Source organism: Rhamphochromis longiceps, linkage group LG20, assembly GCF_057381845.1.
Source record: "Rhamphochromis longiceps isolate RC_006_pf linkage group LG20, R_longiceps_female_GT1.1, whole genome shotgun sequence".
Taxonomy (NCBI): Eukaryota; Metazoa; Chordata; class Actinopteri; order Cichliformes; family Cichlidae; genus Rhamphochromis; species Rhamphochromis longiceps.
This window is the reverse complement of record NC_140576.1, coordinates 20,159,129-20,185,582: the sequence shown is the minus strand read 5'-3', so window position 1 is coordinate 20,185,582 and position 26,454 is coordinate 20,159,129. Positions and strand designations below refer to the sequence as shown.

General features: G+C 41.5%; 1 protein-coding gene across 1 annotated transcript in view; it reads left to right on the top strand.

Annotated features, from left to right (window-relative positions):
* LOC146645192 (voltage-gated potassium channel subunit beta-2-like) overlaps window positions 1-26,454 on the top strand; it is a 256,340-nt gene that overhangs the window by 150,475 nt on the left and 79,411 nt on the right. Inside the window, exons 9-11 of the mRNA XM_085394518.1 lie at window positions 1,120-1,206; window positions 19,229-19,314; window positions 25,982-26,102. Of these exons, the coding sequence (XP_085250644.1) occupies window positions 1,120-1,206; window positions 19,229-19,314; window positions 25,982-26,102 (294 nt within the window). The remainder of the gene's footprint in view (window positions 1-1,119; window positions 1,207-19,228; window positions 19,315-25,981; window positions 26,103-26,454) is intronic.

Below are 26,454 nucleotides of genomic sequence, written 5' to 3'. Positions count from 1 at the left end.
CCGCGGCAACTCCAGCTAAGCAGGCAAAACTTGATTTTACTTCAGCAGCACAGAAAGCGTCTGAAGGTGAGCTTGAAAAAGTTTGCAGGCTACATTGTGGAAGACATGCTACTGCTGCATACTGTAGAGTCTCCATCTTTAAAAAAATGTATAACTTACCCAACACTGCTTGCATTGAAATCTGCTGCAATGACCCAGTTACTGCGTTCACCAGATATCAACACAATTTCCATCCGCTCCTCACATTTTATCCTCTTCGACATGTCAATGGCTGTGAACAAAGAGAAACTTGTAAATATCTCATGGAAGAATAAAGTTATGTTGAAACCAAGCACACCATTGTTTTTCTGGTGACATTACCAATAAGTTTGATGTGTCACATGGCCCTCTTCCTATTGAAAAAAACAAAAGTTATGTCCAAGATGGCCGACTTCTAAATGGCCACCATGGTCACCACCCATCTTAAGAAGTTTTCCCCCTCACATATACTAATGTGCCACAAACAGGACTTTAATATCACCAACCATTCCCATGTTATTACGGTGTTTCCATATAAATGGCCTACCCTGTATATTATATATGAGTGTATACTTACCTATTAGTACAGTATATAGGTTTTGTATTTCACAGGAGAGAACCTGTGTTAAAAGCCTGAAGAAAACTATTCAAATTCTCTTTGAATTTAAGCATACATTCATTGTGTTTATTCTGCATTTACTTCATTATATTGCATGAATGTCTGTTACAAGCTTAAACATACAGTTAAAAAATGTCATTGCAACCAGGCTATTGATCGTGGCTCAAGAGTTGGCAGTTCGTCTTGTAATCGGAAGGTTGCCGGTTCGAGCCCTGGCTCCGACAGTCTCGGTCGTTGTGTCCTTGGGCAAGACACTTCACCCTTTGCCTACTGGTGGTGGTCAGAGGGACCGACAGCCTCGCCTCTGTCAGTGCACCCCAAGGCAGCTGTGGCTACAATGTAGCTTGCCATCACCAGTGTGTGAATGGGTGGATGACTGGATGTAGTGTAAAGCGCTTTGGGGTTCATAGGGACTAAGTAAAGCAATATACTAATACAGGCCATTTACCATTTATATACACAAACTTCTCTTTATAAAACAGGTCTGAAAGCATCACTTGACAGGCTTCAGCTGGAGTATGTAGACATCGTTTTTGCGAATCGACCAGATCCCAATACACCTATTGAAGGTATGTGGATACTAATCCTCCTACCCACTACAGGGCTAGTGTTATAGCCCTTATTTAAATAAACGTCATCATTGTTTGTCTGCTTGCCCATATAGCATTTTATACCATTCTTTTGATATTCACTTACAAAGGTCAGATATAGAGCGCATGCTTTGCATGTATGAGGTCCTGGGTTCAATCCCCAGCATCTCCAGTTTTATAGGGTCAAGGATAGCTCGGTAGGTAGAGTGGTGGCCCCATGATCAGAAGGTCAAGGGTTCAAATCCACTGACTGGCTACCTTGAGCAAGGTACCGTCCCTACACACTGCTCCCCGGGCGCCCAGTGGCTGCCAGTGCTTCACCCACGGGGATCAATGAAGTATACATTAAAAGAGACAAGGCAAAAATAGAAATTGGATAAATAATGTGTTGATAAAATAAATACATTCAAAATAATTTTCTAAGTAAATGAATAAATAAACTGTTATAAAATGTAAATAAAGTGCAAATGAATTATAGCCTTATAATCTGTGAGTGAATCTAAAAGATGCTTCAGCAGTACACCTTTTTTTCATTGGCAGAACCAGAAGTTACTCTTTATATTTGAGACAAATGAACAACAATAAACATTCACAACAGTCCATTTTTTGGCAAGCTGTAACTGCTCTTTAATATTCACCTCCTAAAGAAACATTTGAGCCTGCCTCTGAGACACGATAAGTAGTGATGTGCGATACCACTGATTTCCTTTCCGATACCAAGTAATATTCAGGGTGGTATCGACGATACTGATCCGATACCGATACTTTGTACAAAAACTAATTTTATTTATTGTATCTCAAATTATAGCATCATAATGATTACAGGACATCAGATTACTTGTTCTTATCACTTAATAATGCAGAGTTCATCATATAGAAATAAAAAAACGGAAGTTGTGCGCATTTTGAACACCTTGCCTGCCTGCAGCACTAAAGAACTCCGTGAGAGACGTCTGTCTCGCCCTAGCAGCACCTGTCCCTGTCCTCCTCTTCAGTTCGCCTCAACATACGCTCGTCATATTCTGTGATATGATTTACTGTGAGGTGTTTGACAAGGTTAGTGATGTTGCCACAACCATACATGCCAACCCTGCTGATTTTTCCAGGAGAATCCCGAATTTCAGTGTCCCCCCCCGAAAATCTCCCGGAGCCACCATTCTCCCAAATTTCTCCTGATTTTCCACCTGGACAACAAAGTTGAAAAACCATGTTGCAGAATTCATAGCGCGGCCCAGCCAATTCCAGTTTCCACCAATGGCGGCAGCTACTTAGTTTTAATATTACTCTTATTTCTCTTTCTGGGTCGCAAAAAAACTTTTAACATATTTTCAAGTGAGAATGTAGCTGTGTAAACTTCAAATATCTGAGGCGATCGACACATCGTTTTCAAACCCCCGTGGTCTTTCATTACTCGGGTTAAACATGATATATAAGTCACTAAACACTAAATTGTAAGTGTTGTTGCCATTGCACATTGCACTTTTTTCGATGGAATATCTAGGTTGTTTTATCAGGCTTATATTATATTATAGTATTTTTTTAATGAGTGTACGTGATGTGTTGGTTGTATGTTTGTTGTTTGTTTTGACATACTGCGAATCAATTTCCCATCAGGGACAATAAAGTTACCATTGACCATTGACCATTGACTTTGATAACTTCAAAATGTTATTGTTTGGCCTTTTCAGTGTTTTATTTGTTCGTGAGTAAATCGGTTTGGCTGCGTTATTAGATTAGATTCAATTAAATTAAACTTTATTAAATTTAATTTAATAAATTTAGGAGGGTTCCTCCGAGGTTTTCACACAGCTGAATAAACGTCAAACAGAAAACTAATTAAACGTAAAAGTGTGAGATGGTCGAGAGTTTACGTCAGCGCCCTGTTATATTTTAGATAGCAAGGAGCAGACGGCAGAGTTTCACTCCACCGAGGGAGCTTGTGACGTACTACCCGGCTTTCTTTAGACCGCGAAGGCCGGGTCATCAGGTGGAAGCAGCCTCTGAATTTGGACACCCGCGCTGTTTCCGGGTCGGCCAATAATAACGGTGACATTTAACATATTTTACCCGATAAATAAACACTGTAAAATGTATTTTGAACGTCTCCCTAATTCTGAGGTCTCAAGGTTGGCAAGTAGGGCCACAACACCTCACTTTTTTGCCACATGTATTGCAAACTACGTCTCAGCTGTTTGTGGAGGTAAAATACGTCCGCACATGACTCCAATTACGCTCAGCCATTGTTGTGAGTGTGCACGCTAAGGGGCTGCGAGACTTTTATACAGCCGTATTTCGCACATGACTATGAAAGGCGGAAGAAGGAGTAGTTCCTTTGAATGTAGACAATCTGAATGTTATAGTTTCTTTCCACTGTGTTCCTGTTAATGATAAACTACAAATTTACCCTAAATTACTAAAATATCGATATTTTAATGTGAGAATCAATTCTAGAACATAAATGATTGGTATCAGAGGAATCAATATTTCAGGATCGATCCGCACATCACTAACGATCAGATCTAGTCTGGGTGAAGCTCAGAGTACCTTCTAGTGTTACTCTGAGTCTGCTCCGGGCTTTGATCTTGGTTGTGGCCACAATGAAAAATTTTGATTCACACAGATATGTAGTTGTGAATGGAAAAACAAGTTTTATGAGCTCTCAGTGTCAGACATAGGTACTTCTTTAAGACAGCAATCCAGAAGGAGCCCAGGTTTAGTTTGCCCCAATGGAACTTTAAAGTGCTGTCAGTGGGAACTTCCTGAAGCTGGAATTCCATAATTTTCAGTGGGATCCACAGAAAATTCATCCGTCACCTCATGCAACTCTGGTGACATCTTCTTTTTTGCTGCAAGGCTTTTACGAGGGGTGGGTTTTGATTATCGATTTATCGATTAAAATCAATTCTAGCTTGGATAACATGATATCGATTCATTAAAATCCTGAATCGGTTTTTTAATATAAATTTATTTTGCCCGAAACGCCAGAATCTCAGGTTAAACCTCACAAAATTTTAACAACCACCAAACAGCTAAAACAGTAAATGAGAGCAGACACGGATTCTGCACAAAGACGTTAACACAAAACGCGGACCTGCCGACGGATCAGAATCAGTGAGATGTCGCCTTTCTGTCCCGACGGCACGGACAGGGTCGGGGCTGAAAGCCAACAGCTCACTGATTCTGATGTTTCGGCGGGTCCGCGCTATGTGTTTACATCCTTTTGGCACTAGATTCTGAAGCTGCAGGTTTTATCTCTCTCCAAACAATATTGACTGAACCAGCAGCAAAAGAAGATCCAAACTACGTTTCACATAAATATCATCATCAATTCCCTTTTACTTTTGCTGTGTTGCTTTCACCACGATAAAAACCACACTTCTTGCAGAGCTCTCTCTCTCTCTCTCTCTCTCTCTGTACTTCAAGAACAGTTTCCCGTCTAAAATCTCTTTTTTCTGTATTATTCGCTTTCTTATTACGCACAAGTTGTTTACAGCGCTGTCGGCCGCTGTTTTTTTCCTTTCACTTACTTCCAAAAGAAAGCCTCATTTCTGCTGTTCAATAGGCTACTGAACAAATTCAAACTTTTTAAAATTATGCAAAATTGCAAAACGCTTAGCTGTGTCTCTAATAAAACCTCTGTGACTTTGATCTGCAGCACTTCAGCAGCATCAGGTAATGTTCATATGTTGACTAATGGTTTTTATTTCGTTTTTGATCTACTGCAGAATATTTTTAAGGTTATCTGCTATAAAATCCCAGGCCAGGAAAATTTCCTTCATGTTTTTCTGTGTTTTATCCTCAGTTACTTTGACACAAAGGCATCTGCTGTGATGCTTACACCTTTGATAAAGTCTTGCAAGTGTTAGCTTTCTTTTTATAGATATAAAAATATGGAAATGTACTGATGCGTGATTAGAATTATAATACTTCTGACTGTCTGAGGCAAAATTTCCCTGATTCAAATAGAATTGAATCGAATCGTGGATCAAATCAATTTGGGACCATATGAATCGGAATTGAATCCATTCTAGAAATCAGTGACGATACCCAGCCCTACTTTCACGGTGGAGAAAACAGTGGGTCCATTTAGCTTCTGGTGCAATATCAAGAATCTATTCAATTCAATTCAATTTTATTTATATAGTGCCAAATCACAACAAAGGTCGCCTCAAGACGCTTCATATTGTACAGTAGATACAGAGACAAACCCAACAATCATATGACCCCCTATGAGCAAGCACTTTGGTGACAGTGGGAAGGAAACACTCCCTTTTAACAGGAAGAAACCTCCGGCAGAACCAGGCTCAGGGAGGGGCGGCCATCTGCTGCGACCGGTTGGGGTGAGAGAAGGAAAACAGGATAAAAACATGCAGACAGAGATTAATAACAGATATGATTCAATGCAGAGAGGTCTATTAATACATAGTGAGTGAGAAAGGTGACTGGAAAGGAAAAAGTCAATGCATCATGGGAATCCCCGGCAGCCTACGTCTATCACAGAATAACTAAGGGAGGATTCAGGGCCACCTGGTCCAGCCCTAACTATATGCTTTAGCAAAAAGGAAAGTTTTAAGCCTAATCTTAAAAGTAGAGATAGTGTCTGTCTCCCGAATCCAATCTGCCTTGTGATGCCATGATGCCTGCCAGTCATTGAAGCTGCACCATTACTGACAGCCCACCACAGTTCTGCCAGTCCAGGTCATTGTTAGAGAAGTAGTTGTCAATGCAGCGGAAACATTCCTGAGCCGTAGCTCGTGTTGGTAGCTCTCAAAAAAACAGCTCTCCCAGCGATAAGGAAGAAACTCCCAACAGCAATGCACCATTCGGAAAAATTGAGAAAAAAATTGAAAAATTGACTACTTTTTATTCTTTCCAGAAGCTAATGCTGTATGTCTAACGGTGTGTTCACACCGAACGCGATGGATGCGAACAAAACGCCCCAAACGCCCCTAATTTGACGCGTGCACATTCGCACCTCTATGCGTGTCCAAGAAAAATCCAATCGCGCCTCAAAATTGCATATTTTGACGCGTGTGAACCGGAAATGTGGGAGGGATGTGAGAGGAAGTTGTGCCAGACCGGTATGTTTGCTAGATGGCAGCTGTCGAGCTAGCGTTTGAAGAGAGAGTCTCCCTTCTCTATTTACTTTCCCTCGCGGAGTTTGAGGACCTGCTGTCCCGCGTTGGTCCAAGCATCGCCCGCCTAGACACCAACTACAGGCGCTCAATCCCACCTGCAGAGCGCCTGTCCGTCTGCCTGAGGTCAGTAAAAGTGTTTAATACGGTAGTCCTTTATTGATACCTGTGCTAATATGCTAAACTATCGTTTATAGACTGCTAACATGGATGTGCTATGCTATCAATGAATGCCGTCGGTGTTTACTGATAGCGAACTGTGGTACGGAGACGACTCAGAAGGTCTCATCAAGTGCTGATTTAATTCGATTTATGCTGTTATCAGTGTTTGCAATGATAGCATGGCTGTGGTGTCCTATCAATGTATGCACTCGGTGTTTGCTGATATCAAACTGTAGCATTAGGACCACTGAGTTAACCTTTGTAGTAATACTCACTCCTTTTTATTTAGACCTGGTTTAATTCTGGGATAGTTGAATATTTGTATATAATCCCTGCAGCTGTCAGACTCTATAACAGGGGTCACCAGCCTTTATTAAAACAGAGTTAGATAAAACTGAACAGTTTGGTTCATCTTTAGTTACATGGTTCTATCTTGATAAGCTATGTCTTATCACAGATTAATTTTTCAAAAATATTAATGATTTAAGCAAGGAAAGGGCTACATGTCAACATACAACTCTTTATTTCTATTAATGTCTTACTTCATTCCTACCTGATTGACATGTTTAGGAATTATGAGTGATTGGCACACTGTAGTTGTAAAAGTTGCTACCAATCAAATTATGATATGTTAAAGTTAAAACAAAACACAACTGTTTTAGATATTATCTAATAAACATTTTGTAATTATCCTTATAATTACAAAATGTTTTATGTAAGATTTAAGTTTTGTGATTTAAATCTGACATCACAAAAGTATTTTGGAATTTGAATAATGTATTTTGTAACTGCAGTACACATAATACTAATTTTGAACAATTTTGTCCAGGTTCCTTGTCACCGGGGACTCCTTCAGGACCAAGCATTCAGTTACAGAGTCGGTGTGTCCACGGTGACCCAGATCACTCCCCAGGTAGCGACGGCCATCTGGGACTGTCTAGTGGACGACTTCATGGCTGTGCCATCACCTGGAGACTGGCGGTCCATCACAGAGGGATTCCAGGAGCGCTGGAACTTCCCTGTGTGCTGTGCAGCTCTGGATGGGAAGCACGTCCAGACAAAGGCACCCCATATATCATATAGGAGACACACATTGATATACACTAAATATTTATTTCATTTCTTTTTTGTCGTGCCCAAATTTATGCACCTGCTTGATTTTGTTTAAACAATTATTGCACACTTTTTGTAAATCCAGTAAACTTCTTTTCACTTCTCAAATATCACTGTGTGTCTCCTGTATGATATATTTAACTGACATTTTTTATTGTAACAACCAACGATTTATACAGGAAAATAATGTCTATTAACAAGGTTGCCCAAACTTTTGCATCCCACTGTATTAGTATATTTTGTCATTAGTATAATATGAAATAAATTCTACATGTGTCAAGTCGTGTGCCAACATTTGCTGTGTAGTAGAACTGAGACATTAGTCATTATAAAAATTTATTTGAAATAATATTAGAATTCTCAAACAGAAAAACATTAAACATAAATATATAAAATATAAGTATTTACAGAGAGACAGGAATAAAAAGGACCCAGCTGCTCTCGAAAGCAGGAACAAGGCTGAGGAGGAAATGCTCCATTGGAGACTGGTGTGGCCTCTTCAGGGACTCCAGGATGGCCAGCTCCACCGCCGATGGACCGTCCTGGGACCCGTCCCCCTCTGTGGGCCTGTAAAACAGCACAAAACACAAAGAAATGAGAAGGCTGCTACTAGATTTTAATTTCAACATTGAAAAACAAAAACAAAAACAGGATATAATCAGATTGGTTGTAGATATTTAGTAAAGGTGATCACAAGGGAATCCCACCGACTAAAAAGGTATCAGTGCTTGCTGTACATACCTGTGGTGCAGCAGCAGGAGCTCAGGGAGCCAGGAGAAGCAACTGCTCTGCTGCAGAATCAGTTGGCTCTATCAATACAGTATTAAATGTTAACAGGTTGAATACAATAATCATAGAGAAAGTGTATACAGTGGTCCCTCATTTATTGCAGCAGGGGTTCTCAGAATAACTAGCCCCTGGTCACGCACTTTATACACTGTTTTCCCCACACACATGAACATTGGTCACAGTTCTCACAATTGATTCTCAAAGTGCGAACCTCTGTAGATTGCAAAACGTAAAAGTATTTTAATGCCGCGGTTTGTCTTCATCTGCCTGCCACTTTCGTGCGCCTTTTTCCCTCGCTGTGCAGGTGTCTATTTCCGAATGAGGCTCATAGTTATGGGTATTTTTGTGCTGTTTTTTCTATTGGACGTGATAGTTATCAAAACCAAACATGATAAATTTGGCAAGCGCAGGAGACACGACACGGAGGAGATTTGTCAATCAGGCTGCAGAATGCAATGCTGTACGGTGCAAAAAAAGAAAAGAAAAAGAAAATCAGCGAAAAAGCGAAGCAGTGACGGATGAACAGCGGGACCACTGTGTGCTGTTTATTAATAAACAAAATATATTCCCAGAGGTGGGACCAAGTCATTGTTTTGCAAGTCTCAAGTAAGTCTCAAGTCTTTATCCTCAAGTCTCAAGTCAAGTCTCAAGTAATGTCAGGCAAGTCAGAGTCGAGTCTCAAGTCACTGGTGTAAAAGTCCGAGTAAAGTCACAAGTCTGAAATTTTGAATTTCAAGTCCTTTCGAATCTTTAAAAAAAAAAAAAAACGAAAAAAAGCATGTTGCAGTTATATGCTAAATGTAAATATTAGACCATGTAATTTTTAAATCTGTGTTTTTCTCAACACATGACAAAATAGTGAACTTAGAAAATATACACAAATTGTGAAATTGCACCTCTTTAAAATGCAGCTCAATTAAACCTAGCTCCAAGAATAATTTTCACCGACAGTTCTGAGATAAGCTGCATGTTATTCTTGGATGCGGTTGTAGGACCGGCTTTAAAAGCGCATGACAAAAATATCATACACATTAAAAAAAACTGCATCACCAACGTAGCCTGGACAACATTTGTGTCAGGGCTCTGTGTGCGGGCAGGCAGAGATGAGGATCCAAATGCAGGACTCGGAAAATGGAATGTAACTCAAAAAACCTCAGCTTTATTGCTGGCAGGAAAACAAACATGAAGTGAGGACGGAACACTGAGACCAAGAACACACAGGCATAAACTGATGGTACCACGCGACACTGAGCATGGGAAAACACAGGGCTTATATACACAGGGTAGTGACGGGGAAATCGGCAACAGGAGGGAGACACAGCTGGGAGAGATCAGGGCTAACGAGACAGGGGGAACAAAGCTGCACATACTAACATCAGACAGGAACAAGAACCTTCAAAGTAAAACAGGAAACAAAACACACTTTACTAAGACACAGACTAGACAGAGACAGACTTGACACTGACCAAAGGCTACTAAATGATAATCATAATCACAACAGCATCAGATCATAAATCATAATATAGAAAAACACCAAGATAACTGAAACACCAAGTACCAGAGAAACATAAAGGAAAATCCATGATGCAAAAGTACCAAAACATAATGAACTCAAAATACTGGGTCCAACGGACCCAGAACCATGACAATATGCTAGTTAGATGAAGTCAGCTATCTCATCGTAGCATATTTATATGCATATTTATAATTATACGCTTCTTGGAGTGTGTGCATACACTCATGAAGTTTAGTAATTTCCGGTCACTGCAACAAGCCCAGGTACAGTTTACCGACGGATGGGTGCAGGACCTTGAAACGGACCGTGTAGAACGAAAGACCATCGTACCTATCATAAGTTTACCAGTCTCACAAATTGTCTTCATAAATACACATTCGTTAACAGTTTATTAATATAACCTTTGAGCTCAATGGTAATTAATTAGTAGTGGAAATGATTTCTGGTAGCATCACAGAAATGTAGCAGTGACAATAATATTGTATGCTGTAATCGTACTGGGCAATTGGTGATACAAAAAAACTGTTTTATCCTGTGAATAAAAGTATGTGTTTTTGTCAATGTACCATAATAACAGAAGCGAAACGCAATATTGTGTCAGGACAATTCACTATTTATGCACAATAAACAAAGGAGCATAGCGCTACAATTTCTGTTCAGCGTCAGACGTGCTTGTAACCTATATCACCAATTATGTTATGAAAATGACGTATTAACTACAACAGAAGACTTGCCTTTGTGGAAATGCTTGGAGCAGACTAACCTGTGAGCTGGAGTGTTCTGGGACGTTATATTTGATCTTTGAATGGCTGCAATCCAGGCCATCCGTTACCTGTTTGTTACTTCGGAAACATGGCTCGAAAAATTTCTCTTCAACGACGTGATCCGATAACAACCGATCTCTTTACCTGTCGGCTTCCCGTGGCTGTCATGCGACCGGCTATTGCAGTTAATAATACAACAGCTTCTTGACATTTTTGTGTTTCTTTTTATCACTGTGTGACTGATTTCAATTGAAAGCCTGCGTGCGCTAGTACCTCTTGCCACGAGTTCCCAGAATCCTTTGCGGTTTTACCCCTGAATGACATCACATTTTCAATCTCTATATAATATGCATGTTAAATTTTATATTTGGGGTGAAATATCAAGTCTTTTCAAGTAAACCGGTTCAAGTCCAATTCAAGTCCCAGGTCATTGGTGTAAAAGTCCAAGTCAAGTCACAAGTCTTAGAACATTTTTTCAAGTCAAGTCTAAAGTCATAAAATTAATGACTCGAGTCTGACTCGAGTCCAAGTCATGTGACTCGAGTCCACACCTCTGTATATTCCTATATGACAACATGCATAAAAGCAGAACGGTATTTGTACGTCAGTGGGAAAATAGCGGTAGCTTGCCAGCTTTTGTGCGGCTTCCCCGGGTCAGCGAAAACTTTCAAAAGAGAAATGAATGAACTTACCAGGTTGCCCGATCTCTTTACATATCTTCCTCCAAGCTCGTCCTTTATATTCCTGTCTCGGTACAGAAAGCAGCTGGTGTCGTACGGCTCCGGGTTGTTTGCTACAGCGTTGATTAGCCTTCCCTCCATTGAAGAATGGGCACGGGCTTTGGCTGGATCTGCCCCTTTGACCTAGTAAGTAACAGCCACGTCACCAGGCTCCTGATTGGTTGTCGCGGCGCGATTTGACGCTGGAGTTCAGATTTTCCCAACTCCAGCGGTAGACGCGTAACACGCGTATGCACAAAATGCAACACAAAAACTCACGCGCTTGGTTTTTTTCGCGAGTCAAACGCTCCAAACGCGCTAGACTGACGCGCTTTTCGGGCGTTTTCGCGACGCAAATCTGCTTCCGAATTTTCACGGGAGCCGCAATCGCGGGTCATCGCGCTTTTCCATTTACTTTACGTGTAAACCTGACACTCTATTCGCCTCCATCGCGTTCGGTAAGGTCATGTCCATGATATGGTGGCTCACAGTGTCGTCTGAGAGTGGGATGGTCAATAGGTTCTTTGTAGCAGCCTCTCCGATCATCTTACGACACATTTGTACAGCAGCAGGCAAAATCAGCTCCTCTGCTATAATGAAAGACTTTTTACTCTGTGCCACAAGTCTGGATTTGAGGTAGCTAGCTTTTAAAGCAGTGAGTGAGTGACACAACAGACCGTTTCTGTATCTGCAGTCCTTACAATATAAAGTGCCTTGAGGTGATTGTTGTTATGATTTGGCGCTAAATAAATGAAACTGAATTTAGTTGCATTTTCTTTTCTCTTGAAATATTCCACTGGCTTTCTTGAGAGCGTGGGATGTTTGGTTTTGAGATGCCGTTTTAATTTTGAAGACTTCAGTGCTTTGTTGGATAGCATTAGTCTACACTCCACACATTGGGCTCATGGGTATGCCGCGTTTCCTCTCTTCACAAACCCATACTTCAGGAAGTCAGGGTTGTACTTGGGAAAAAGTTTTGACTTTTGGGAGGGGAAGTTGTCCCTTTTATCTTCATTTTTGCATTTTAAGAACTCCATATATTTTTCTAACTGCAACCAGCAGGCAGAGTGTCTTCTTCTGTTTGCTTATTGAGTCCAGAGATCTTCTGCAAAGGAAACAAAACACCTTTTCCTGCACCTCCCTAACTTATCCTATTTGGGACTCTTTAATCAAAAGCATGATCCTAATTATGTTCTTAACTTATTGACTTGTATTTATATATATTCTTCAGCGTTACTCATCACTTTAAAACTCTTAAACGTCTGGTTGCTCGCTCTATTTTCCCTTATCTGATCATCACATCCTGTACACAAACTGTCGCTGCTGCAAGTTCCTCTATTCTAATCTAAAGTCACCTTTTTAACAAGAAAATCATTATAAACGCCTATTCTACTAAAAGATCCAAAAGAAAACAACCACTTTAATCAATTAAGTTTAAGCATATAAGCAATTACTCCTGCATGCATTTCATCATAGCTAAATGCTGCCTAGAAACCACTCCTGTGTATTAACACTAACTTCATTTTAAAACCTCACATTTCCTATGTTATAACCTGTTTTTGGTATAGCCTTTTTATTTCATTTTGCTCATTTTAATGTAACAATACCTTCTAATTCTAGTTTATCAGACGTAACCAAAATATATGCTTTCCTTCCTCTTTGGTCCGTCTTTAAGTTCAGTTAAAAGCTAAATGAATTTGAGGCCTTTTGCCTGGAATCAATACTGTCATGTGTGTTTCTGGACTCTGTGTCTGTAAGCGTGTGCAATCCTTCAATAACTCATATCATCCTCACAGTAGATTGGCTAATCATAGCGCTAGCCAAAGGCTCGTGACCCTCAAGAGACGAATTGAGCCACAACTCCTTTAAAGGCACAAAATGCAATATGTATAAAAAATCATTTCTACTTATAAGCTCTCCCCTTTATCCTAAAAATAAATCTATGTAATATCTGTATGTAAGCCTACATTATAACCACTACTTCTAGAAATCAAAAAAGAAATCAAACCTGTTCTACTCCTACAACCCTCACTAATTTTCCCCAAAGCATATCTTTTTGTCAACGTGTCCCACAATTTCCCTTTAAGATTTGTATACAGCTTTAAAAACACTGGCATTGTATCTACTAAACAGGATTCAGTTCACTTTAATCCTTTAACCTTAACATAAAAATAACAGTTTCAGTTTTACCATATCCAAATGATCAAAAACCCCAAAAAGTCCTAAAATGATCCTAAATTATTAAACAATTAAATTATTAAATTCCCCCTTTATTTCGACACAAAACTAAAAATACTCAGTTTTCCCCACTCATGATTCAATCTATGTCATAAAAATAAACTTAAAACAGAAGAGTTTATCAGTCATGTGTTTCTTCAATTAATGGTAACATGAGTTACATCAAAAAACATTTCCCCTTTAGCATTTGGCATTCTCCCAACAATATACTATAAACCCATAATCTAACCCCAGTCAATAAAACAGAAATTTTCTCTGGTAAAAGCAAATTGTTTGTCCACATTTATTCATCCCCACCTTCATCCAGTCACACATTCACTCACATGCATTCACACCATATTTTTTGCTAATAGTGGAGCCTCCCGCGCAAGTGATCAGATTCTCCACCCTCAGCAAAATGAGCTCATTTATGTGTTCTATTTTCCATAGGAAAATATTTCTTATGCTTTTGGACTGGATTGACTCGCTACAATCCTTTTAGACAGGGACTTACGACCTCATCAGGTCCCCACAGGTAGCTTTCTCCTCAGCCAGTTGTAATCTGGAAAGCCCACCTTATATTTGCTCTTCCCGAGAATTTGTCAGCGCTGTTATTCACTGTTGCAGGCCTGGGGCCCGTTCTTCGTACCTCGCTAAGTAAGTTAGCTGGATTAGATTGTTGACGATTTCGCGTGATCCTGGATCGTTCGGTTCCCCGAAGCTCATCCGGGACTTGCTGTCATAGCAACAGAGCCGTAAGCGTAAACCTGCTCGGGAGCAGGTTTACTTTATGTAAACAGGATTAGATCGCGGGCACGCAGGTATGTCCGCTTCATTTATACGAAAGCAACAGCGATATTCCACCACTGTTTCACCATAAATAAATAATATCAATGTAACTGAAGATAATGCAGCACTTGATCCATTTATTGATTTCACACAGGTCATTTCCTAAAAAAGGGAAATGTACTATTAACATTCTATTACATGTATGTGATTATTACAGATTTAATTCATATTTCAGAGTAGCAATTGTAAATTACTTCGTGTAATCAAGATGAGAGACCACGGCTATAAAAGCGAAGGTGGATTTGGGAAGCCTGTCGCAGCCATGTCCTGTCCGTATACGCGAGCCACCCATTGCGGAAGGTGCAAGATTGATAAGGAGAGTCCTCAGAATTCAGCGTATATTGCGGGATAGACAGGATCCTTTAGCTCAGCGCGACAGTGTGCTCATAGAGAGATATCGATTTTCCCGTGAGGGTATTATTCACTTAACCAACTTGTTGACGAGGGGGTGCAGGACCACCACCTGTCTTTTTTTCCTCTGCCCTTTTCTTGGTTGCTGTTATAAACAAACAGATTATTCCAGGGTCTCTTTCCAAGAGACTAAAAGCAATATAAGTGATAAATATTACCATTCTGTAGGATATTCTTATATTTCACTTTTACCTGTTCCCATGTTCTAGTGGGTCCTGTCGTGGCTCTAATGTGAAAGAGGATAAAATATAACATATTATAATATAATGTAATATAATATTGGATAATATAGTGTAATATAATAAATCTACCCTACCGCCTACTGGTGTTGGCCAGAGGGGCCGATGGCGCGATATGGCAGCCTGGCTTCTGTCAGTCTGCCCCAGGGCAGCTGTGGCTACAACTGTAGCTGCCTCCACCAGTGTGTGAATGTGAGAGTGAATGAATAGTGGCATTGTAAAGCGCTTTGGGTGCCTTGAAAAGCGCTATATCAATCCACTCCATTATTATTGTTATTATTAAATTACTTACGAGTTTAATTTGTCAGCAACTTCCTGCCAGCCCTCGCTCCTTGCTTTTGCAGCCTTTGCAGTGTTCCCTTGCGTTCTGATTAAACTCTGAAACTCCTGAAATCCCTCACTCAAGAGTTCTTGCTCTGCTGCCGAAAAATACCGAGCCGAGCGCGCTCCGTCGACATTTTCGCCGACCAATCAGAGGGTTGCCGATCAATGTTTCTACTATCGATGCGTGGCCCCTTTTACGACACCCAGTGATGTCACATTACTGCGTCCAGCTGTACTAATCGTCAACAGCAGGTGTGTTCGGGGAACCGGATTAGCGAGCTCACGGTTAGCGCGATGATTTGATCTTGGATGTGTCATTTGATCTTGGATGTAGTAAGCGACGTACGAAGAACGGGCCCCTGCTTAGAACAAAAATGAGAAAAAGAGAGCTGATTATTAGCTCATGAAAACACAAACAAAATCACCTGACAGGTTTTCTCTAAGTGCACTGTTACAAAAATAATAGGCCCCTCTTAGACATGTCCATGTTTACTAAAACTCCCTCTATTAAAAACAAAAACAACAACAACCCGAACCTCACTGACAGAATCAACCCATCACCACAACAACCTCAAAAACCTTAAACACACAAGTATTGCCACCACATAATTTCACCTCCTCAATACACCGAAAGTCTTGTTAAAACCACACAATTTGCACACAACAATCACCCCCTTTATGCACTTTAGCATACTTAGATTCAACATAAGACATAACCCCCTTACGACAACATATAATCACTAAACTATAAATTTCCTATCCAAATCTGCACTCCTCTTCTGTCTGCTATGCTTCCTCTCCTGAAAGCCTCAGTCACACACACAGGAAACTCCTTCATCACCACTCACTCCAGCTAATTTGCATACTGAGTCATATCTCAAGAAGTTGCCGTAACAAAAGAAACATATGTTTAAACATTACCAACTTATTAAATTATTTTATTTCTTTCTACAGTGATCACTAGTGTTGATCACTCAGTACCAGGGCACTCCTAAGTCACTTTTTTAAAACTACTTTAATCACTTTTTCTTTTTCCATAACTCACTCCCTTTGTCATATAGCTTCTTTGAGTTATTCCTCAACTTCAAACTCAAATGTATTTTATTAAACATTCACACCATTCTATCACTCATACAAATAGCAAGCTGTTCTTCATTGCGTATGTTTGTGTTCTCAGCCAGGTTTAATCAATGTCTATGCATTAATCTCCACGAGCTTGTCCTTGTAAGGTTAATGCATTTTCTGCTTGTGTATGTGAATTTGCATATGTTGCTTTTGCAGTGTTTCAGACTCCTGCACAATTCGCCGCTTAAGCAGTCAGTTTTCTTTCCCAAATTTGCTAACCCAAATTTTAAGTTCCCACCTTATTAACAGCATTCCTGGTCCTCAGACACAAGTTAGGGCCCACTTGTCAGGTTTATGGTGACATGGCGCTGTGAACAATTCAACCAGAAACTTGCCTTGACATATCCAGTCATGTTGACCTATAACTTTCTTCCGACCGCTGCACGTGGAAAATTGATCCAGGTCTGTTTCGCCCCTGAAGAAACACAACTAAGACATTTTCATTATTATCATGAGTACTTAAACTACCCGTTTCCCCCTCTCTGGTCAGAAATACCAACTTATGTTATGTGTATAAGTGTAAGCAGGTCTTCATTGCTTTTCCTATGTATGTTAATGTTCAGTGAGTGTAAGCTGCTTTCTTCATTGCCTCTGTATGTTATAATCAGGTTTAATTCATGCATCTTTTCACTGATTTCTTAATTCAAAACTATCTCACTTCTGATTCTTTCCAGAAATAATTTCACATGTAACACTTTGTGTATGTGTGTTTTCTATTCATTGATGTAATTGTCAGTTGTTTTCACTCTTTATTTTACCTTCTTTTTGTTTACCTCTTTAGTTTTCTGGTGGACATCTCTAAACACCATCATGAGTTCAGGCTTCAATTTCAGTCCAATTATACCCTGTGTTCTCACAGTCGAACTCGTCCGGCTTCACCTCTCACTGGTCCCCGTCCTCTTCTCTCAGTGTCCTTTTGTTGTCTTGAATTCTCCAGCAAACACAGTCCGTTTCCTCTCTGTTTCTCTTCAGTATTTTCCTTTTGGATTAAGTTCCAGCCTGGCAAAATATCACAGTCCACCGTGCATGTTTCATCACGCGGTTTCTTCTTCTCTGTTGATCCTTTCAGTCGTCGCTTTCAAGATTACTCCAAGCATGGCAAATCTGACAATCAATGTCCAGTGCTTTCCACAGCTCATTATCCCACTGTCCAACTGCCCAGCCTGTAATTTACAGTGCATGTTTCCATCTCGTGGTTCCTTCCATGCTGCTGGTCCCGTCAGTTTGGTTTCAGTGTTAACAGTTGCACTGTCTTTTGGCTGCTTGTAAATTCTTATCAAGTCCACGATGTTCTGTTGGTCTTCATCAGGAAATTAACTGTCCTTTGAGCTTCTTCTCAGGATGGTGATGGGAAGGTCAAGCTATAAAATTTTAAGCCAAAATCTGGCCTGTTTTCTCCCAATTATGCTACTCTACTGGTTTTGGTTTTGGAATGAAGACACAGTTCCAAAAGCAAATACACTTGGTCGATGCTGAGAGTGGTCCTGTTGCTGAGGTTGGTGTCATCCTGTAATCCTCCAACGCTTCTGTGACTGGGATGCAAGTGAAGAGAGATGTAACGTCGTATGAGACCATGGTTTCATCTGCCTCCATAATGACATCTCTCACCTTCTCAACAAAATCCAGGGTGTTCTGGATGTGGTGTTCAGAGCTGCCCACCAGCGGGTTGAGGATCGAAGCCAGAAACTTTTCATTTACGTGAAAAGGGAAAGACCATCTCTGAATCAAGGAGGGGGCCTAAGGGTACATCTTTCGCCATCTTACAATGCTGTGATTGCAGCCATTCCCCAACTCTCTGTGGATGGTATGGCCATTGATCAGTGGTCTTTGATCAGTGGGTTTTGGTCAGTGGTTGTTGATCAATGGTCATGAGAATTTTCATAATTATGATTAAGGAACTGATCTCCCAGTCCATTGTTCCTTCAGTGGCCTCGTTTCAGTCATTATGCAAATTTACTGTTTATAAGATTTGGGGAAACCTGCAGTCAGCTGAGACTGAAGAAGTCACTTGGATGAGTGACGAAACGTTTCTCCCACGAAACGCTACGTCCAGATGAACAGAATCAACTTTTGGAGATATTATTATTATTATTATTATTATTATTATTATTATTATTATTATTATTATTATCATCATCATCATTTCTGACTATGGATTGATTGTTCTTGTGATAGGATACAGCTTTGTGATTTTATTGAATGTTGCTTTATACCTTGGGGCGTAGGTGGGTAGGAGAAATTTGAAAAATTGTTTTGCTCCACCTGGGTTTATCCAGTAGAATGATCTATTTTATACTTGGGCAGCTGTGGTTCCAGAGGTAGAGTGAATTGGATGGTTGTTGGCTCAGTACTCTACTTGTCTACATGTCAAAGTGTCCTTTCGCAAGATACTGAATCCTGAAAAATGCCTCCAGTATAATTTTCTATTTGATATGAATAAGTGCTGGATAAGTGAACAATCTAGCCTGGTATGTCAGTAGGTTGATGTAGCAGCTTACTAAATCCTAGGCCTTAATAAATATAGACAAGGACAAGCATAAATACTATTTCATCTTACCTGAGCTTTGTTGGCTCTGTTTTCTTCAAAAAGCAATCTTAAAGTTTGTTGTTGAAACTTTACATATTTTTGTTTTGGTAGAGACAGTAAGAGCAATGACCTATGTGATCAACCAAGGCATGTCCATGTACTGGGGTACATCACGATGGACCTCAATGGAGATCATGGTAAGTTTTAAACTTAGCTGTGAATCTATCCATAATCTGAATTATGTGAATACTGTAGATTTATTGTTGTTTTCATGTGGCTAGTGTTGGTCTGAATTAGGACTAAATAGAACAAGTTCTTAGTGTTCATTTCATAAATACATGAAATAAATCATGAAATCAGTGCAGGTGGCAAAAGTATAGACACTGTTTACTGACATAGAACACCAGATACTTGTTAAAAATACTCAGGTAAAAGTAAAAGTACTTATTGAACCTATTGACTCAAATAAAAGTGAACGTACAGGCTCAGAAAAGCATTCAAAGAATGAAAGTAAAAAGCAGGACCTGTATTAATATAATGAAATAAATTAGTGCATGGTGATACAAAAACTGCTTTTGACCTCCAAACCTAAGTAGAGCTCTGAGGTTTATTGGTCTACCCTCTACATTGGTGGGGAGGAGGTAGAAAGGGTAGAAAGCTTTAAGTTCCTCAGAGTCCACATCTCGGCTGACCTTACCTGGTCCACAAACATTTCCACCAGGTAGGGAAAGCACAACAAAGGCTGTTACCCCAGAGACTGCTAGTAAACTTCTACCCCTCCACCATCGAGAGCCTGACTTACTGCTGCACTCTCTGGTTGAACTGCTGCACGGCGGAGGCACAAGAGGAAACTGCAGCGGGTGGTGAGGGCAGCAGGGCGGGCAACTCACTAAACCCCCCTCAAAGACATTTATACTGGCAGACTTCAACAAAAAGCCAGCATCATCATCAAGGACCCCTCGCACCCTGGACACTCACTTTTCCCCCCCTTCCCTCTGGTAAACGCTACAGGTCCATCAAGACGAAGACAAACAGACTTAATAGAAGTTTTTACCCACAAGCTTTCAAACATGCCCTACCTCAACCCTGATTGGAGGATAACTGCACTGCCAACACCCATGGACCCTATTTATAAACTGTATTTCTATGTATACTTTAAGGAGGTAGGAATGTTGGTTGCATTAAACTGTATTTATTATAACACTATTTAATATAGTTGCAACAATGTGCAATATCAACCCCCCCCCCCCCCACACACACACACACACACACACACACACACTCAATATGCAATATCACTGATGTGTGTGTATATATATGCAAGCGTGTATGTGGAAATATAAAGTACGCATGCATATATGTATGTATATATTTATATATGTATGTATGCATGGATGTATCTGTATATATACAGGTGTATGTATAACTTGTACATATCTTTCTTGTGTAAATGTAAATTTGTTTGTGTTATTGTGTAAATACTTATGCTATTGTGTACTTAACACACACACACAGATGCCAAACTGCTTTCCATTGTTTTTGTAACAATGACAATAAAGAGCTATTCTATTCTATTCCGAACGCGCGGCAGTGATGGCGACAGAGCACGTCCGGAGGCCGGCCACACGGAAGGCAGATGTGGCGACAGAGCACGTCCGGAGGCCGGCCACACGGAAGGCTCCTTCAGGGGGCCGGCCTCGATGGCGATCACGTCCAGCTAGAGGCCAGGAAAGCGGCCGGTGAAGGCGAGGTGGTACAGGCCGAGCTGGATCAGACGGTGGTGTAGCAACCGTAGCGGCCCCTGGGACCCTCCAGCTGAGACAGACTGCTGAACGGGCCCCTGGACCCTCCAGCAAAGACAGACACAGGACCAGCAGGCACAGAGACCTCTAGCGGGGACGGATGAGAACTAGCAGGCGCAGAGACCCCTATCAAAGACAGATCAGAACCAGCAGGTGCGGGGACCTCTGGCTGACACAAAGGTAACTTGAGCTGCGCAGGGGCCTGGCTCAGCCCAGGCAGCGCTGACATGGTGCAGTTCTTAGGGGACTGCTTAACCTCCAGGAGGCCAGAATCAGCTGGGGACTGAGACCTAGCCTCTGGGGAGACCCTGGAGTGAATAACTGCACCTAAAGCAGCTAAGTTACGAGAAACACCCTGGTTGGGAATGAGATTATCTCCCTGAATAGAGATGATGGATTGTTAAGTGGCTGACAGAACCAAAGACTGAGCTACAGGTAGCGGGGACACTGGAGACTGAGCTACAGGTAGCGGGGACACTGGAGACTGAGCTACAGGTAGCGGGGACACTGGAGACTGAGCTACAGGTAGTGGGGACACTGGAGACTGAGCTACAGGTAGCGGGACACTGGAGACTGAGATAGTGGCAGCTGGGCAGGTGACTCGGGCAATGCTGACTTTTTAGTCTCTAGGGGTCCACAGGCAACTGAGGGAGGAAACTCAGCCTCTGGGGAGGCCCTGGAGAACATTTCAATTACTGCAACATTACCACTTAATGTCTTTGAATGAGTGTCAGTAGTCCAAGAAATGAAACATTCGGGTGCACACTGAACAGTCTCTTGAGGTGGCAGCTTGGAAAACAAAACAGTCTTAGTATCATCAGAGCTGGGGTTAATTGTCTCTGGGTTGAAAGCCACAGCTTTAGCACACTCTGGGATAGCTGATACGGGGTTAACAGACTCAGAGAGAGTTAATCCAGGCTCAGAAGAAGCAGAAGAAACACAGCCCTTTGTTTTCTCAGAAGTCTTAAAAATACCAACCTGGGAGAGGTCACATACTATGAAGGTAGATAAGCTACGCATATTAGCTCTCATCAACACACCCCGAACAACCCCAGAAGAAAAAGTCCCAAAGGTCAAACCAGTAATATTGTCCTCTTTAATCACCACAGTCGGCCGCTCTGATATCCCGAGGTCCGACTGTGGTCAGGGGCGTTGACGGCGTAAGCACCGTTTCCCTTTCAAAGGCTGGGCCGATGGGCCGGGCAGCGAAGCATTAGTTGCTGGGTGGGTGGTAGCAGCCGGGGGTGAAGGTGAAGCTTGATCAGAAGAAATTCGGTGCGAGCAGGTGAAGTGAGCCAGGGGAGACCAGAAACCAATCGCTGTAGCCGGTTAGCCACAGCTTAGCGAAATTCTTTCCCCTCATGCTCCAATAACAAATTAATTAATTTGTCCACAGAGCTAAACACCATATAACGCAGACAAACCAGCAACTAACAGAGGCAGACACAAGGCTTAAATACACAGAAGGATACCAAGGGAATGAAACATAGAAGGAGGGCACAGTTGGGAGTAATTAGACATGACGGGACAGGGGAAACAAAAACTAAACACACTAACATCAGCCACGGACCTTCAAAGTAAAACAGGAACTCACACATGCAAAGACACAGACTTAGAAACACTGACTTTACACAGAGGAATACACATGCAGAAATGACTAAACACTAAACTGAGGAAGAACAGAACCAAAAACCAAAGAGCAAGAAAACCAGAACCAAAATACATCACAATAATAGAAAGCACAAAACGCTGGGTCAACAGACCCAGGATCATGATTATTCTGTTCTATTCTGTTCTATTCTATTCTATTCTTTGTGAATTTACACAGCTGAATTCAGCAAGATGTAAGCAGATGTTTCGTATCTATTTTCATTCTTTACACTGACAGTATAGTGTTAACACTATCTTTATACCGGACAGTATACAATTGGTATAAAGGTGGAATTCAGTCTAATCTAAGCATCATCAGTTATAATTCAAAGTATTAATTCATCTCTGTGTGGCTGGGTGTGGTTTGTGGCTCAGCTGCAGAGGATGGATGGAACAGTGGGTTCTGGGTGTGTTGGAAGGCTAACTCACACACTTGATATCGATCATACAATCATGTCCCCCCCCTTTTGAGGATGTTGCTGGGACCGGAGAGGAGATCTGTGCATGGTGTGAACCCAGATGAGGACATCTGGAAAGCTTTTGCAGGGAATGCAAATAAAACAAACTGTGTGGGTCCCAACCCAAGCCGCCAGTAATATGGACCTGTGACAGATCCAGCCAGCTGAGGTCCTGGCCCATATGGTGGGTGAGCTGGCGGCCATGCAACAGGAGCAGGCAGTGGTGTTTTACCGCCAGTTGTAACAGTGGCAGGATCAGTCTGAACCCTGGATAAAGGTGTTAGAGAGTCTGATTGCTTGGGCTGGTTCCCTGCTGACACTGCCACCAGGAGGTCTTTCAGGTCATGGCAGAGCCATGCCATTGGAGGAGGAGTGGGCACTGAGGTTGCTCCCACTGAGGTCCAACGAAGCCCAGGCAGCGCCTCTCAGCTTGCCCTTGCCCTAGGTCTCACGGCAAAAGATTATCATTAGCGTTTCCGGGAGGGCTGGATGGAGCCAGAGGACTGGCTTTTCACCTGGCATAGGCAAACAACCGGCAGCAGTCGCAATTGGCCACGAACCTCCTTCGCTCTGCCGTTGCTCCACAGGTCCCAGGTAGTGGGACTGGTGTTCTGTGTCGCTGGCCCTCCAACACCTTCCCTCTTAATGATACACTGTATGTCTCTCTAAGGTGCTGAGGGGGTATACACCAGGCTATGGTGGATGCAGATCCTGGTCCAGCAAACCCTTGTTTGGCCCAGGGCATTGTTGGAAGAAAAATTAAGTTGTGCATGGGGATGTACACATATATCCCATAGTTCTGCTGCAAATAAAATACAAGGGCAAAATGCATAGTGTAAAGGCTATAGTTAGTACATGCCTGACTAACTATAACTATATGTTATATCTGGGGACAGTTTCGCCTAGGTTTAATAATTGCATGTTTACGACCTTTAGCAGCATGTAGTGTGTGCGCTGCACTGACTGTTGAGGTGACTTTGGAACTTTATTTTTTACAATAATTATAGATGTTTTAAGGCTGTAAAACCCCTCACTACACACTTTATACACTTTTCTCAGACAGGCATCAATAGTGAGGAACCACTGTAAGCTAAATTCGAATTTGAATTGCTCAGATTGAATCTCAATTGCTCAACTCAAATAAAATTGAAAAAATAAAATTGAACTCCATCCATCCATCCATTCGCTTCCGCTTATCCTTTTCAGGGTCGCGGGGGGCGCTGGAGCCTATCCCAGCTGTCATAGGGCGAAAGGCGGGGTACACCCTGGACAGGTTGCCAGTCTGTCCCAGGGCTAACACACAGGGACAGACAACCATTCACACTCACATTCACTCGCACATTCACACCTAGTGACAATTTGGATTGATCAATTAACCTATCCCCACAAGCTGCATGTCTTTGGACGGTGGGAGGAAGCCGGAGTACCCGGAGAGAACCCACGCAAACACGGGGAGAACATGCAAACTCCACACAGAAAGACCCCGGCCTGATGGTGTAATTGAACTCAGGACCTTCTTGCTGTGCGGCAACAGTGCTAACCACCGTGCCACCGTGCTGCCTTATAATATATAAAATTGAACTCAAATTCTAAAATTGAATTTGAATTAGCCTAATTTGAAATCCAATGTACTGGTTTGAAAATGATTGTCACTAAATGAAGAAATTTATTTAAAATTGTATTCCAGTACATTCCGGTACATGTATTCCGTTACTCCCCAACACTGCATGCATCTATAGTAACATTAAATGACCAGTGGGTTGCACAGTATGGAGTGACACAGCAGTATCCAGTGTAGTGGTTTATGTGCAAACATACCATTAACACTGACACAAATACAAGAAAACAGCCTTTGAGTAGCTGTCCACTATAGTGACTACTATGCATGAAAGGGTTAAAACACTCAAACTTCAATGAAAGAGGTGATCAACACTTTTATATGCTCAAGTGCATAGTGTGGAGGACCTCATAAGGCCTTAGGGCAATCAGATGTAAAATACAACATTTATGTGTGTTTTAAATTGTAAGTCCATCACATTTGACTCCTTCTGGGGGGTGGGGGGGCCCTTGGACCTTGGGCCTCTGGGCCTGGGGCTCGGTCCACTTTGGAATGGCTAGCTGCTGGCAGAGCCCACAGGCATGTCACTGCAGCTCCCTGTGGCTTCTGCATGGTGACTGCTGGCTGACCCCACACCTAAGGCTCCTTTCAGCTCTTTCCCTGAGGGTGGCACCGTTGCCCTTCTGATGGTCCTTCTTGGGCTTTTATGCTCTGGGAACCTCTGGATGTCTGGGCCTGGATCTCCTCCATGCCTGTTTCATGCGCCGGGGACATGGCTATGGCTTCCCACAGCAGATCATTACATGGAGAAACCTTTTGAATACAAGTGTTCACACAGGTGTCCTGTGGTCCTCACAGACACAAACTATATCTTCCTTGGCTGCTACCTCAAAGCACATTGTGTGCTTGTGTGGTCTTGCATGCTGCACAATACATTCAATATTTAGTATTTACTGTTGCTTACAATTATCTACGTACTTGCAATGTTGTTGTGTTTATTGTATTGCTCTTTTTTTGCTTTTTTTTTTCTCTTTTTTCGTTTTTGCTTTTCTCTCAACAGGTGATCAGGGGATTTTTACCTTTTTTTTTTTAAATGTTTTCTCTCACTGTCTCTTTCTTTCTTTCTTTCTTTCTTTCTTTCTTTCTTTCTTTCTTTCTTTCTTTCTTTCTTTCTTTCTTTCTTTCTTGTCCCCCAGTCATATGTGTCCCATCTGCAAAAATTTAAAAATTAATTAATTAATTAATTTAAAAAATCGAGAAACAAGGTTGTGCCTACATTACATGCTTCCACTTAAATGGATTGGATTACTCAGTACTTACTGAAACAGGGTCAGTTTCTTGGTGAAAATCATGGACCAATAAAAATGTTTGGTGCTTTTTCCTCTATTATTTGTAGGAGGCATACTCCGTGGCACGACAGTTCAACATGATCCCTCCAATTTGTGAACAGGCAGAGTACCACATGTTCCAAAGAGAAAAGGTTGAAGTGCACCTTCCTGAACTCTTCCACAAGATAGGTAAGCAAGCCACCACTGATGTGTACAGCATCATGTCCCGAAAATTATGACTGTTCATTCTTAACTCTAGAACACTTAATGGAGTTTGTAATCCTATCAATATTACTTGCACATGGAGAAAAATTACCTGACCTTGGTGTTCTAAATTTAATTAGTATGTTAATGCATTTTCTAAGATATTCAATCAGCAACGCTAATATCTGATCCTTGTTTATCCAAATGTTCTCTATTACATCAAAACTATCTCCACTTGTGTTGAGCACGTGTGGAGGAATGTACCTATGTGAAGTGTCGGGAAGGTTACTTTTAAAATATATTCTATTACAGATTACAGAATACATGCCTCTAAATG